This window comes from Chenopodium album, chromosome 10 (assembly GCF_948465745.1).
Source record: "Chenopodium album chromosome 10, dcCheAlbu1.1, whole genome shotgun sequence".
NCBI lineage: Eukaryota > Viridiplantae > Streptophyta > Magnoliopsida > Caryophyllales > Amaranthaceae > Chenopodium > Chenopodium album.
In genome coordinates, this window is record NC_137843.1 from 19,421,411 (window position 1) to 19,436,388 (window position 14,978).

A 14,978-nucleotide genomic window follows, 5' to 3' on the forward strand; every position below is an offset into this window, starting at 1 on the left:
ATAACTTACAAGTACATTATTGTCATTATTATGTACAAGTACAAAACATAGTAATGAACTAATGATGGGGTAATAATTGCATAATCAATAATAATGCAGGTGTCATAATTCATGAACTGTTATTAATGTTGCTCCCAATTTATATACAAGTAGGTTTCATTTTTTTTTTCTCATTAATAATGTTAGAATTGTTTTTTTATTATTTATTTATTTATTTATTTAAATATACGGAGTAGTTGCTCAAAAATACATAAATAAATAAAATTTAATTTTATAACAATATTACAGCCAATTTATGAAGCCTTTATTCACTGTACTTCATAGTTAGTTTTCATTTCAAGTGAACATATTACATATTTGCCAATAAATTAAGGATGCGCAAAATTAGATCTAAGTCGGAATTCAAACCGGATCCCAACCCAAAATTAGGCCGGACCTACTGTCTAGTACTAGAATCTAAAAGAAATCACTTTACTTATCAATTTAGGTGGGTACCTACAAGTATCCAAGAAAAAAATTCTTTTAGCATAGTAGACTGAAAAATAAATAAATTAATCAATAATTAACCAATTATAATCCACGCACATTGAACCAAAAAGCTACAATCTCTCTTATATATCACCCTTTGTACACTCCCCATATCCACACCCCCAAAAAAGAAGGAAATAACAAACACACTTGTTTTTTTTTATTAACACAAAAGTTCATTTTTTCTCCTTTGTTCTACTTAGTAGAGAAGGAGAATCAATGAACTTTGTTACCTTACAATCATCAATGAAGTTGAGAGCAAATGTTTATGCATTCCCATTCCGGTGGTGGAAGGCGGCTGTGGTGGCAAAAGCGAAGGCGGATGGCGGGAGATGGTTGTATTGTATATAACAAGTGACAAATGATGGTAGAAATGTCCTAAAAAATTTACTACTACTACTACTTCAAAAAGACTTTGCAACTGCGCTCTCCCGAGTTTCTAGCCCCTTTTTTTGGGGCAGAATTGGGAGAGCGCCAATGTTGCATCGTGGGGAATTGAGGGTAGCGGTCCGATTGTTACTTTTATTTTATTTTTACTATTTTTTATAAATTAAAACTCGTTGAAACTCTTATTGTTACCTTTCTGCCCTTATTTTGGAAAATAGTAAACGGAAAAATCACGTAATTGTTGGTGAGTTATGGGGATGTAAGAGATGCATTCTAGGGTATTTTAGGAACTTTTATGGTTTTTTTTTTTTTTTTTCCCCTTGTGTTTTGGTGTTTGATAATTTTGGGTATCTAAAGTTCTTGCTACTGGGAATGCATCACTTACACCTTCATCCAACATAATCACTCATATAAGTGTGTATTATTGTTATGTTTTAATTAATAAATGGTATCACTTGCTTCTATCTATTTCTTACTCTAGCCGAACCCATCTCTTTGGGAATACGGCTAAGACTTTGTTATTGTTGTTGTATCTATTTAGCAATCATACATATAATTGTTTAATATCGTACTTGTAATAATAATTTTCCTATTAGACTACGACTAATTCAGATTTGAACACTTAAAAGGTATGTCTTATTATATACTTATATTATTCCTAATGCTCGAATACTCTGCTTGTGTTGCATAAATAGTCACTTAAAAAGCAGGGGATTAGGGGAAGTTGATTCACAATAAATTTTTGGAGAAAATCCAAATTCATCACCATAATAAATAGGAAGTGTAAATCAAGTGGCATTTTGGTTGAATGAAACTAGTCTATGTTTGCTACGGATTAGCTAGTATAGACATACAGTTTGAGCTAGAACTAACATTTGCTTACGCTAGAATTCAAACTCAAAAATTTCAAGTTTAACCCATGAACTTAAGAATTAACCACACAATTACGGAGTAACCCTTTGTACTCGTAATTCATGTATCCCAAATATTTGTTACTCTATATATGTAGACATGCTCACAAAAAAAAGAATAAAGTTACAGCATTATGTGCCAATCATACTCTAACAATGTAGAGTTTATCATTAATATAAGTCCGAAACAACAAACAACCACAAACCAAATGGGGGTAAGGGGATTCGAACCTTTGACCTATACAGATACCGAAACCCTTAGTGTTTGCAACTAGGCCAAAGACCTCATCGGTAACTTAGATCTATTAACTCAGAAATTGGTTTGACTCATACACTCATTAATCGTTACTACCTTGATGAATGATGAGGCAACAATCTAATTTAGGAGCAGAATATCTGATAGAAGATTCTTGCGCCCCACATATCTTCCTTCTCTTTGACAAGTCTCGAGCTCGACCCATTGTATGAAGGTCATTTTTGTCCTACACGATTGTGTTAACTTTTAAAAAGTTACTAAAATTAAAATAAAACTTGTAAAAAGTTGAGTATTGTTAAATATTTATCAATAGAAAGTCTTTTTATCAGTGAAAGGAGAAGTAGAGAAAGAATAAAATGAGATGGGTGAAATTGTAGCGTAGTAGTATTGCATTGTGAATTTTACTTGCATGACATCCTAAATATATATAGCCAAGAGTCCTATACTAAGAGTACAATCATACTCATATATTGCCATATAAGTTCACAAGTCTTTGGACTTATATGAACATTGTAAAATCATATCAATAATTGGTAATTTGGCATTTACCTTATCTTCTAACACTCCCCCTTGAATGCTCATACTCATACAGAAAAGGTATATGTAGCCTCATTAAAAACTTCGCTAGGTAAAACCCTATGGGATAAAAACCATAGCCAGGGAAAAAGAGTACAACGATATTGTATTATATGTTTTGGTATACTACCTCGTTAAAAACCTTGTCAGGGAAAACCCAGTGGGATAAAAACCTGATCGAAGGGATAAAGAGTGCAGTACATATAATACTCCGGCCCTCTGTTTTCAGCATAGTTCACGAAGATGTCGCATTCCGATTTTGTGAACTAATTGCTCAAATTTCTTCGAAGGAAGTGATTTGGTGAACAGGTTGGCAAGGTTGTCACAAGACATAATTTGCTGGATATCTATTTCATCATTCTTTTGCAGATCATGTGTGAAGAATAGTTTTGGGGCAATATGTTTTGTTTTATCTCCCTTAATATATCCTTCAGTTACTTGAGAGATGCATGTTATGTTGTCTTTAAAGATGATGGTTGGATTTCTTATTATTGCGTTCATTCCACACTCTTCTTGGATATTACCGATCATCAACCTCAGCCATACACATTCTCGTCCTGCTTCATAGAGAGCTATCAACTCTGCATGATTCGATGATGTCGCGATCAATGTCTGCTTTGTTGATTTTCATGATATTGCAGTGCCGCCATAAGTGAACACATATCCACTACTAAAAATTGGCCAAATTGCGACCGGCGCAAACGGTCGCAAAAAATAGTAAAAACGGTCGCAAAACATAATTGCGACCGTCAACGGTCGCAAAACATAATTGCGACCGTCAACGGTCGCAACATGGCGGTCGTTATTATCATGGTCGCAAAAAAAAAATATTACGACCGTTTGACGGTCGCAGATTTTTTACGACCGTTTCAATAACGGTCGCAAATATTAGAAATTGCGTCCGCCTTATGAAACGGTCGCAAATATTGAATTTAGCGACCGTCATAAGCCGTCGCTAAAAGTTTTAAAAAAAACAAAAAACAAAAAAAAAAAATTAAACCCACCCACCCACACCCTTAACCCAGATCCTACCCTTAACCTAGATCCCACCCACACCCTTAACCCAGATCCCACCCAAACCACCACACTGCACACCTTAAAACACCACCCAATCACCACGAAAACCCCAGCCAGCCACCACGGAAACCCCAGCCACCATGAAAACCCCAACCACCACGAAGTACTAGCAAAAATCAACCCAAAACAAAGATAAAATCAAACCCAAAAAGCCAAAAAATCCGAAGAAAAATTCAAACGAAAAAAAAAACAAAATTCCAATGAATAAAACATGGGAATTCGAATTAAAACATGGAATTTCAAATTAATAAAAAAAAACAGAGAAAATTCAAAGTAATTAACCATAATCAACCAAAAAAATCAAATTCGAAATAAAATTAACAAAAATCAACCCAAAAATCGAAACGAAAATCAAGCATACATAGTAAAATTAACAAAATAACAAAAATCAAACCCAAACATTAACCAAAAAATGAAAACGAAAATGAATCCCAAAATGAACAAAAATTAACATTCGAATACTGAAAATCGAACAAAAAATAAAAAAAAATTCGAATAAAAACTCAGACAAACAAGTATAAACACGTACGATAACATACCTTAAACCTCGAGTTGACTTCGAATTTCACCTCAAATTTGGTTTAATAAGGCCAAATTCGACAATGAAAAGTCTAGATCTAGACTTTTCATGGTCGAATTTGACCTTAAAAACCATCAACTTGCTTAGCCATAACATTGTGACGGTGGAGATAGTGGTGGTGGGCTAAAGCTTGACGATGGGGGTCATGGGGGTTACGGTTGGCGTCGGTTGAATGTTACGACGATTTTCGATCTATTTCCGGCAATAAAAGTCAATTAATAATGAAGGAATGAAGGAAAGAAGGAGCGAAGGAGGAGAAGAGGAATGGCGAGAAGGAAAGAAGGAGCGAAGGAGGAGAAGAGGAATGAAGTAGGAGAAGAGGAATGGCGAGAACGAAAGAAGGAGCGAAGGAGGAGAGAGAAACAACTGTGAGAAGAGAGAGAGGAAAGAGAAAGAGAAAAGAGAGAATGAGCGGCTGCTGAATGAGTGTGAAGTAGTTAGGGTTTGTGAATAAGGTATGCTTTTATACCGTTTTTTTAAATTAAAAAATAGGTCTTTTACGACCGTCTCTTTGACATTTACGACCGTCTTTGCCGGTCGCAGATTATTATTATTTACGACCGTCTCTTTGACGGTCGCAGATTATGACATTTACGACCGTCAGAGACGGTCGCAGATTTTGACATTTACGACCGTCTCTTTGACGGTCGCAGATTATGTCATTTACGACCGTTAGAGACGGTCTTAGATTTTGACATTTACGACCGTCTCTTTGACGGTCGCAGATTATGACATTTACGATCGTCTTTGACGATCGCAAACAATTTATTTTAATTTGGAATTATTTTTAATTGTTCAAACATCCTAGCGACCGTCTAAAAGGCTAAAAACGGTCGTAAAACGGTCGCAAATTTGCGACCGTTGTCAAAGCAGTCGTAATATTGCGACCGCATAAAAAACGGTCGCAAAATATGAATTTTGCGACCGCATAAAAAACGGTCGCAAAATATGAATTTTGCGACCGTTTTCGGACGGTCGTAAAAAAACGGTCGCAATTTAGCCGAATTTTAGTAGTGATCCATTTTGTGACTTGGCATTTTGAGGATTCGATAAGTATCCAGCGTTTGCGTACCCTATGAGAGTAGCATCTTATTTTGGTTGATAATATAAACCAAGGTCATGTGTCCCTCGTAGGTACCGGAGTAAGTGTCGAACTCCCTTCCAATGCCTATATGTTGGTTGTATGGAATATTTCAAGCATCCCACACTTGAGCCCCACTGTGATCATACACTTAAGCATGGTGGCATCCAAAGGGAAGGAAGCTAGAGTAAAAGAGTCTCCAACAAGTTTTAGGAACTCGTAAACTGTTCACAGGGTGAAGGTTACATCCCTTAACGATCCAGGAGATTGTTAACTCCATAGTGGTCTGGAACCATGACTGGATATTCGACGATAAAGGTACAAATCCAATCTAAAAGAGATTGAACCTGCCCTAAAAATAGGCCTCTACTTTATTCTTCTCGTATTCATGTGCGCTTTCTAACTAACATGCAATCAATAGATTAACCCTAAACCTGTTTAATCTATGTTGGTTGAATATTAATGCACAAACAAACCTATTATTGGTGATCACTTGAATTATAATCATATTAGCCTAAACAAGATTATTAATTATCTTATTAAGCGTGATTACAAGTACGAATTCCCTTTAAACATGCATAAAAGGCGTGATCAAGCAATAACAACAATATAATAAATATAATATCAAGCAACATAATAACAACAATCATCATAATAGTATTCAATCTCAATAAAGCATAATAATAGCAAGATCCTAGGCATGATACTAAAAAGATTAATAACAAACCCTAGCATGTCACTAAACATTAAAGATCAAAGCTTTAACCCTAACATGCTACTAACATGATATTAGGAAAGAAATAGGAAGCATCATAATAATATATACATGATATTAGAAATTTTAGTTAACCCTAAACATGATACTAGGAAGCAATAAAACATCCTAACATGATACTAGGAATCAACAAAATACTCTAAGCATTATTTCTATATCAAAAGACTAACAATAAAATTACTTACTTCGATGCCTCGTACCTCTTTCTAATAACAAAATACACGCGTTATTAACTTCAAGAAAAAATATTAAAACAGTAAATCTAATCAAAGAATTGTAATAAGGTTTGGGACCAAACCCTCAGAAATTATCAACATTTCACGTCTAGGGCGAAGGTGACCTCGAAGTTGGCTAGGTGTGTCTAGAGCTAATGTATGTGGAATTTTGTAAAAGGGAAGGTTTAGAAAAAGAATAGAGAGAGAATAGAGAGAGATGATTGTTGTGAATAATGATTAAAAACGGGGAGATACGACCCCTATTTATAGAAAAATAGTCCGGGATCAAATCAAGTCATATTCAGAACAAAATACCTCCTACGATAGGAGTTAGAGCCAGACGACAGTTGTAGCGCCAGGCGACAGATATTAGCGCCAGGCGATAGGTCTGTCGTTTGGCGCTGGGACATGTTTTTGCGGATTTTGTTTTTATCATATCTTTTGATCCAAAAGTCCAAATAAATCACATAATATTTTGTTGGAAAGCTCTTGAAGTCTACTTTTCAACTCAATTAGAATCATATTAAAATATCTTGTAAATAAAAAGATATGGCCGAAATAGTGGAAGGGTGTCAGTTTTGGATAGAGTTTAGTATTTCATTCATATCTTTTTCGTTATACCTCGGAATTAATGTTATAATATATCATTGGAAAGATAATTTCAATATCTATCCAACCATATAAGATTTGGATAACTATTATGAGGCACAAAAAAAATATCTGACTGTCTTTGAACATCTTTAAATTCGAATAGAATTAGGACTTAAAAAAGAAAAGTTTTATTCAATTTCAAATTCTTTGATTTTGTCTTTTCAAAAAGGATAACTAAGATCTTTTAGAAACTCATAGAAGCTTCTAATTAATACTAATTAGTTTAGGAATAGGATTAAACCTTTGGACCCTCCACATAATCATTGGGTTGTAGGTAAAATTCGGTTTGGGCCCAGTTTAGTATTTATGCCATTAATTCCTCATTATTCATCGGAATTGGGCTTATAATATATTGTTGGAAAGGTATTTTCAAGCCCAATCCAAATAAACTATTATTGGACCCTTATCATGGACCAAACTAAACTGAATTGGACATTTTTCATAACTAGGGTATGAAAAGGAATATTTTCAAAAATAGTAAGAAGTATTTTTATTAAAAACAACCAATCACTAGAATTTTCACACTTTCACTTCGTTCAATAATCAAATGAAGTGAAAGGTATTCATCAATGGGTTTGGTTTTGGGGAGACACATTTGGGTGTCTACAAAAGCCCCCACTTTGACTAAGTTTGGAGAAACGCAAGTTTCAAAAACAAAAGTCAAAGTAGCGAATAGGGACGGAGAATGATTCAGAACGTTCTGCGATCCTAAATCATTCTTGTAACACCGATACTTACAAACTAGCGTTAGTTAAATAGATAAAAGAGTTAAGAAATGCATATCTTGCACCGTCGAGCACACGTCTCTGAAGTAACCGATTTTTGTTTGACGATCTTCCTCAAGCTAGGGAACGCCATCTTGCCGTTGTTGATGTTGTGGTCGTGCTTCGTCGCCGTTGATGTTCACTCGTCTCTGAACAAAAGAGCTTCTTTTTGAGGAATGTTCACTCATCTCTGAACAATGGAGCTTTTAGAGGGATGTTCACTCGTCTCTGAACAATGGAGATTTTGGAGGGATGTTCACTCGTCTCTGAACAATGGAGCTCTTAGAGGGATGTTCACTCGTCTCTGAACAATGGAGCTTTTGGAAGAAATGTCCACGCGTCTCTGAACAAAAGAGCTTTAATAGGATGCCCCCGCATCTCTGAGCAAAAGAGCTTGAAAAGAATGTCCACGCGTCTCTGAACAAAGAGCTTTGAATGACATGCCCACGCGTCTCTGAGAAAAAGAGCTTTTTGATATGTCCACGCGTCTCTGAAAAAAAGAGCTTAAATAGGATGCCCACGCATCTCTGAGAAAAAGAGCTTGATAGGAATGTCCACGCGTCTCTGAACAAAGAGCTTTAATAGGATGCCCACGTGTCTCTGAGCAAAAGAGCTTGAAAAGAAATGTTCACGCGTCTCTGAACAAAGAGATTTGAATGATATGCCCACGCATCTCTGAGCAAAAGAGCTTGATAGGAATGTCCACGTGTCTCTGAACAAAAGAGCTTTGATACTTGAATGTTTGTTGAGATCGTCCGGTTGGCTGCGAACAGGAGGTTTGCTGAATGGTTGTATCTTGTAAAAATCAAAAGATTGTAAAAGACTTTGCTGGTGTTTTTCTTAGGGTTGACCTAAGGTGATTGAATGACTTGAGGTTGACTCAGTGTGTCTTGACACGTGTGTGACTCTTATGTGATTTAATGTGTTTTGACACATGTGTTAGACTCAATTCGAGGTGACATGACTCAACGTACATGACTCGTGTATGCATGTCCTTGACTCAAAATGCAGAAAAGTAAAAAATTTCCGTCATTTTTTGTGGAGGGTACCGACTTTCTCCCAAAAAAGAAAGACACAAAAAAAGAATCGAAGTGTTGGAGGTGCATGTTGAATGAGCTTAGTCGAATGTATGCATTGATGTTGTATCTCATAGTGCAAGGATTAATTCACCCTAGGCTATCTCGATTGTTGACTCGACAATGAAAGTATTTGGGTAGCTTAGGCACGGAGGCTAAGTATTTCATACTTTGTAATGCAATAAGAATTATGATAATGAGTGATCTTGATATGACAAGGCATGCTTCAACGTCATGTTAAGATTTCATGACAAAGGGTTCCTAAAGGTAGGATTATTTGTCTATGTATCTGTGATGTGTGTGAAAGTGACACTAAAGCTAGGCTGCAAAGGCTAAGTGTATGGAATTTTTTTTTGGGAAATTCTCAATGGTAGCCTCGTGTTTTTGCTTTTTCTCAATGGTAGCTATTTTTTTTTCAATTCTCAATGGTAGCCTCAAACTTTTAAAAAGTTACAAACGTAACCTTATTAACCTAAAAAAGTTATTTGCCCGTTAACTTTAATGATTTTTGGTTACATTTAAATTTAGTTAGTAATTAAAACTCCCACCAACCCTCATTTAACTCGAAAAGCTTTTCTCTCTCTTTCACTCATCTCATTCATCTTCTACGTTACCTTGGTTATGCGTGAGGATTGCAAATTCTGGGAAGATCTTTGGGAAGGATTTCGGCAATTAAGAAACGATTTTGTTATCCTTTGTTTGGAAGACGCAAGGTATGTACAATTATTCCTTCTTGTTTTGCTTAATTTTGCTGTTTGATGTTGTATGAGTTGTGAAATGGTTAAATCAATTGAAAATGTTGGTGTTGAATTCGAAAAAATTAGGGTTTTTTTTTGCTAAATTACGCAGTTGTATGTTGTTATATGTATAAATTGTATGTTTTTTTGTTTGGGTTTTGATGTTTGGGTTATTTTTGGGTAAAATTGCATGAAATGCGCAAGTTTGTATGTGTTTAGGGGTAAAATTGCATGCGTTGTGAGAAAGCTTGTATCTTGTTTTTGTACATCTGTATTCTCTTTTTTGAATTTTTTCATACTTAATTGTTGCAGAATGGATTATCCAGTGGTGCTTAAGTTTCAATATAAGCATACTGATGTTGAGGTTATTATAGATGACATTGACAAGGCTTCTCTGATTGATGTGATCGTAGACTACTTGGAAATATGTAGGATAGAGGAATTGGAAACACCTAGATACCCTAGGTTTGAGTATTGTTGGAAGATGGGACAATATGAGCTTAGGAATGATTTTGAATTCATGGAAATGTTTGAGGGCTACCTGGTAAAACTCTGATTCATATTTGGGTTGATAATGGTGAGTGTGAAACAGATATTGCACAAGTTGCATTTAATTTAAGAACTAGTAGGTTAACAAAACAACTTCATGAACAATGGGAAGAGGAAGGAAGAAAAGCTGTCAATGAACCTAATCAACCTGGGAAAGTAGTAAAATCTGGACCAAAGGAACCACCTGTTAGGTATGTGCTTGGAGGAGGTGGAGATAAGGACAAACCAATGAAATTAGTACCTTAGAAAAGTACAATGCAGGCTAGGGAAGATCAAATTTTGCATCAGCAATTAAGTGATATGCAGATTGACCCTGACATGACAATGGCTGACATAGAAATAGAAAAAGAGATGTATAGGGAATCTAGTAGAGGAAAAGGTAGAGGAAATAGAGGGAGAGGAAGAGGGGAGACATGGAGAGGTAGAGGTAGCAGAGGGGCAGAGGGAGAGGAAGCAGAGGGGGCAGAGGGAGGGGTAAAAGTACTGGGTACACTTTTGAGCAGTGGTTGGGTATGAACAATCCTAGGGTTCAAAATCAAACTCAAACCCAAATGCCTGCTGCAGATCACATCCCCAACACTGAATTACACACACCCCCCAATTCTTGTGGTGAGGAGGAGCCTAAGAAAACAAGGAAAGAAATCCCCAACCCCTGTTCCAGAAAATGCTAACCAATCATCACTGGCTGAAATTCAACCCAATGATCTTGCACACCTAACCCAACCCCCTCTTCCCAATGACCATGTTGAAATTCAAACACAAGAAAACCCCATTGTACCTTCTATGATTCCTACTCCAGTCAACCCTACCCCTGAAATAGGGGAGCAAGGAAAGACATCAGGGTTTACTAGGTTTTCCCAAGCTTTCACTACTATTAAAAGGAAGATTCCTCTTACAACAGCTAGGAGGAAAGGGATGGTAATAGAAAACTCAGTCAGTGAGGGGAGCAACAGTCTTAGTTAAGGGGTTAGGAGTAGAAGGAGAAGGGAGGTCACTGTCAGTTTAGGTGATGACATCCAGGTAGGGTTTGAAGATGATGATGATGAAGATGATGAAGATGATTACATCCCTGATTATGATGAGGGAGTGTTGATGGATGATGATGATGATGAGAGTGTGGATGATGAGGATGATGAAGAAGAGATGGATGGGGCTTTTGCAATACATGACAACTTTGATCCTTTCAATGATGAGGTGTTTGATGATGGCAAAGATGATGACAATTATTTCATCAACTTATATAGGAATGGTGAGCTTTACAAAGATGCATAATTTGGCAAGATTGTCCTTAAACCTTGGCTGTTATTTACTGATAAGCAACATGTGAGGGATGTGGTGAGGGATTATTGTATTCAAAGTGGCTTTTCAGTCATAGTTGAGAGGGCAACAAATAGCAGGTACACTGTCAAGTGCAGTGCAATGGGGTGTGAGTGGAGACTGCACTCATCTAAGTTACCTGATGGAATAACCTGGGCAATTAAGTCCATAAAAAATGCTGAACACACTTGTTCTGGGTTAGATGTGAATAATCCAATGGTGAACTGTGCATGGGCTACAAGGGTACTGATGGAAGATGTGAGGGCCAACAATGATATATCAGCAAAGTCCCTAAATGCTATACTTTTCCAGAGGTATGGTGTTCAAATGGCCCAGAATACACTTTATAGGGTGAGAACACATGCTTTAAATGAGATTCATGGGTCTCATGATGAAAGCTATGCCTTCCCAAATACTGTGAGATGATAAAGAGCATAAACCAAGGATCTGCTGCTCACTGTGCATGGGTTGAGCTAGCAGAACATCCTGTGAAGCCACTAGTGTTCAAAAGCATTTTTGTTGCATTCAAAGGTGTCACAGATTGTTTGAAAGGGTGTAGGGGGTCGATAGGTGTTGATGGTGCACACCTCAAGGGGAATCATGGAGGTGTTCTGCTCTCAGCTGTAGCCTTGGATGGGAACAATGAGTTGTTCCCATTTGCTTGGGCAATTGTAACTGCTGAAGACTCAGACAGCTGGATGTTCTTTGTCTGGCATTTGAAAAACCTGCTGCAAGACTTATGAAGGGGAGACAGTTGGTGCATCATTTCAGATAGGAAGAAGGTGAGCTTGTAGTGCTTTTCTAAAGTTATTTTTTGTTTATAATAATTGCTTGTTACACACTTAACCCGACTTCATTACCATTTACAGGGGATTGATGTGGCATTGACTGAGATTTGGTCTAAAGTTGATAGGAGGTACTAGTGCAAGCACCTTTGTGCAAATTGGAAAAAATCTTTCCCAGGGCCATTGTTATTCTCTTTGTTTTGGAGGACTGTTGGGGCAAATTAAGAATTCACGTTTAGGAAAGCAATGGAAAAAATGCAGGAGGTTAACCCAGCTGGAAGAATTTGGTTTTCAAATTTAGGTGAACAAAAGAGGTGGACCAAACACAAATTCAACCCTGAATTGAAGTGTGATGTCAATAAATCTAATTTTGTAGAGAGCTTTAATGCCACTCTAGGGATAGACAGATGCAGGCCTGTCCTTACATTACTTGAAGGTATTACATTATACATCAAATTACATCACATGCCATATTGATATGTATGTTTAACAATGATTGTCATGATTGTAGGCATTAGTAGAAGAAACACAATGGTTAGGATAGCCACAAGGAGACAAGTTTGTGAGACTTGGGAGAGGCAGGACATTTTCCCTAACATTTTCAGAAGGATTCAGCAGCTCTGTCAAGACAGTAGGACTTGCATACCATACATGTGTGGTGAAGGAGAGTATGAGGTAATGGATGGTAAGTCTGTGCTTCCAGTGAGCCTAAAAAAACACACTTGTTTGTGTAATGTCTGGCAGCTAACTGGAATACCATGTAAGCATGGTATTAGGGCCATAATTCATGCAAGGTTAGACCCACACTCATTTGTAAGTGAGTGGTATTCTGTGAGCAAGTACAGAGAAGCATATAGCTCTGGTATTATATCTATACCAGATGTAGAACAGTGGCCAGACATCAACATGCCAGCAATTAAGCCACCAACTATAAAAAGGGCCATAGGGAGGCCAAGTAGGGAGAGAAAAAGGGCTGATGATGAAGATAGGAAGGGCAAAAGGGCTAAGACAATCAGATGCAGTAAGTGCAATGCATTTGGCCACAATTAGTTGACTTGCAAAAGAGGGTTGACAGCAAAGCAGAAGAAAAAGCAAACAAAGCAACATCAGAAAGAGCAGCCTGCAACAACTTCTCAACCACTAACAAGAGGAAGGTCAAGATTTGTTGGGCCATTAGCTGCTTCCCAGCCTTTTTAATTCCCACTCAAGTTCACAGTTTCTGTTTTAAAGTGAAAACAATTAGCTTTGAAGTCCTAGTTATGTGTATGACATTATTACTCTGTTTTTACTTTGTATGCAAATTTGGTCGGACTTGTGATAAACAAATATATTTGCTAATTTATGGTAAGAATTGATTTGCAAATTCAAGTAAACTAGCAAACAACATTTTTATTCAATTATCAACTGGGATGCTTACAACCTTAACTACCCTTAATTTAACCACCCATACATATAATCAGTACCCTTCACCAACCATACATATATTCAGTACATCATATTCATGAAAAGAAAAAGGAAAATCAGCACAACAACACTCTTCACACACATCTTTAAGCCATCTTTCATGGAAGCAAGAACATCTGACCCAACTCCTTTGCTCCAGAATACAACTTCATCCACTTCATTCACCCACGAAAAGTATCCACATAAGTTGCACTTGTAATATGCTCTCCAAGGATTGGTTCTTGTATTAGATATCCTAATGTTTGCGTACTTTAGTGGATAACAGTTGCACCTTTTCATCTTCGTCCATTGTTCAGCCATTGACAACAAATTGAAGTTTGCAGGAGAGAGAAAGCTGGCAGGAGAGAGAAAGTGTTTTGAGAAAGAGAGAGAGTTACAGAGAAATAGAGAAACAGGGGATAGGAATGGGGTTTTATAAAAGAGGGAAATATTTGTTTTGGAGGGAAACTTTGGAGCCAAAAATATGGGTAACCTAACCTTAGTACACATATGTAACCAAAAATCATTAAAGTTAACGGGCAAATAACGATTTTAGGTTAATAAGGTTACGTTTGTAACTTTTTAAAAGTTTGAGGCTACCATTGAGAATTGAAAAAAAAATTGGCTACCATTGAGAAAAAGCAAAAACACGAGGCTACCATTGAGAATTTCCCATTTTTTTTTTAAAAGAGTCAAATAATGGTGACTCTTAGGCTAGGTAAGCTAATAATGTAGGGATCAAGCCTCCAAGTCTAGCTCTAAATGGATAGAGATGAGCATAGGAGATCCCTCATGCATGAATGTGAATATGAATGCATTTTTATTACGGTCGCGCCTCGATGTGAGGTTGCCTACGTATCCGTTAGGATTCAGGCCGAACGTAGCTGTAGCCGAACCTCGCACAAGTGTGTGTATACCTCAAAGAGGTCTTTTAAGGGTTGTAACATGCTTAGGCTAAATGTGTAAGAAGAAAGGGATAAAGGCTCAAGACCCTAGATAAGCTCCTAAGGTGTGCAACCTTGCTTTTGAATCTTTATATTTGTATGCTTAAGGTTTCCTCACTTTTGAACTCTTTTCTTTTATATTTTTTGCTCTCTTTTTTTTTTTTTTGCTTTATCATTTTTTATTTGGATAAGTGTGGGCAATCCCGATCATGCGGTCTATCACTCACTTGACATTCATGTGTTCTCAGACACGGTACCTAGCACTCGATAAGAGACGCAATCTGAGATGTGTTCTTATCAAAGATATATTCATATCAAAGACATTG

The 14,978-nt window shown here is 36.9% G+C and overlaps 1 protein-coding gene across 1 annotated transcript; it reads left to right on the forward strand.

Moving 5' to 3' along the window:
• The first annotated feature begins 12,511 nt into the window (after nucleotides 1-12,511).
• LOC145565008 (uncharacterized) lies at nucleotides 12,512-13,315 on the forward strand. Its single transcript, XM_081625134.1, has 2 exons — nucleotides 12,512-12,701; nucleotides 12,777-13,315. The coding sequence occupies exons 1-2, from the start codon at nucleotides 12,512-12,514 to the stop codon at nucleotides 13,313-13,315; spliced, it is 729 nt and encodes a 242-aa protein (XP_081481260.1).
• Nucleotides 13,316-14,978: the final 1,663 nt, after the last annotated feature.

What these genes read in the sequence shown, in the direction of transcription:
- LOC145565008 (XM_081625134.1), top strand. Translation starts at nt 12,512, where the DNA reads ATGGAAAAAATGCAGGAGGTTAACCCAGCTGGAAGAATTTGGTTTTCA. An exon ending in TGTCCTTACATTACTTGAAG is followed by an intron (nt 12,702 to 12,776) that starts GTATTACATTAT and finishes TCATGATTGTAG; the next exon opens with GCATTAGTAGAAGAAACACA.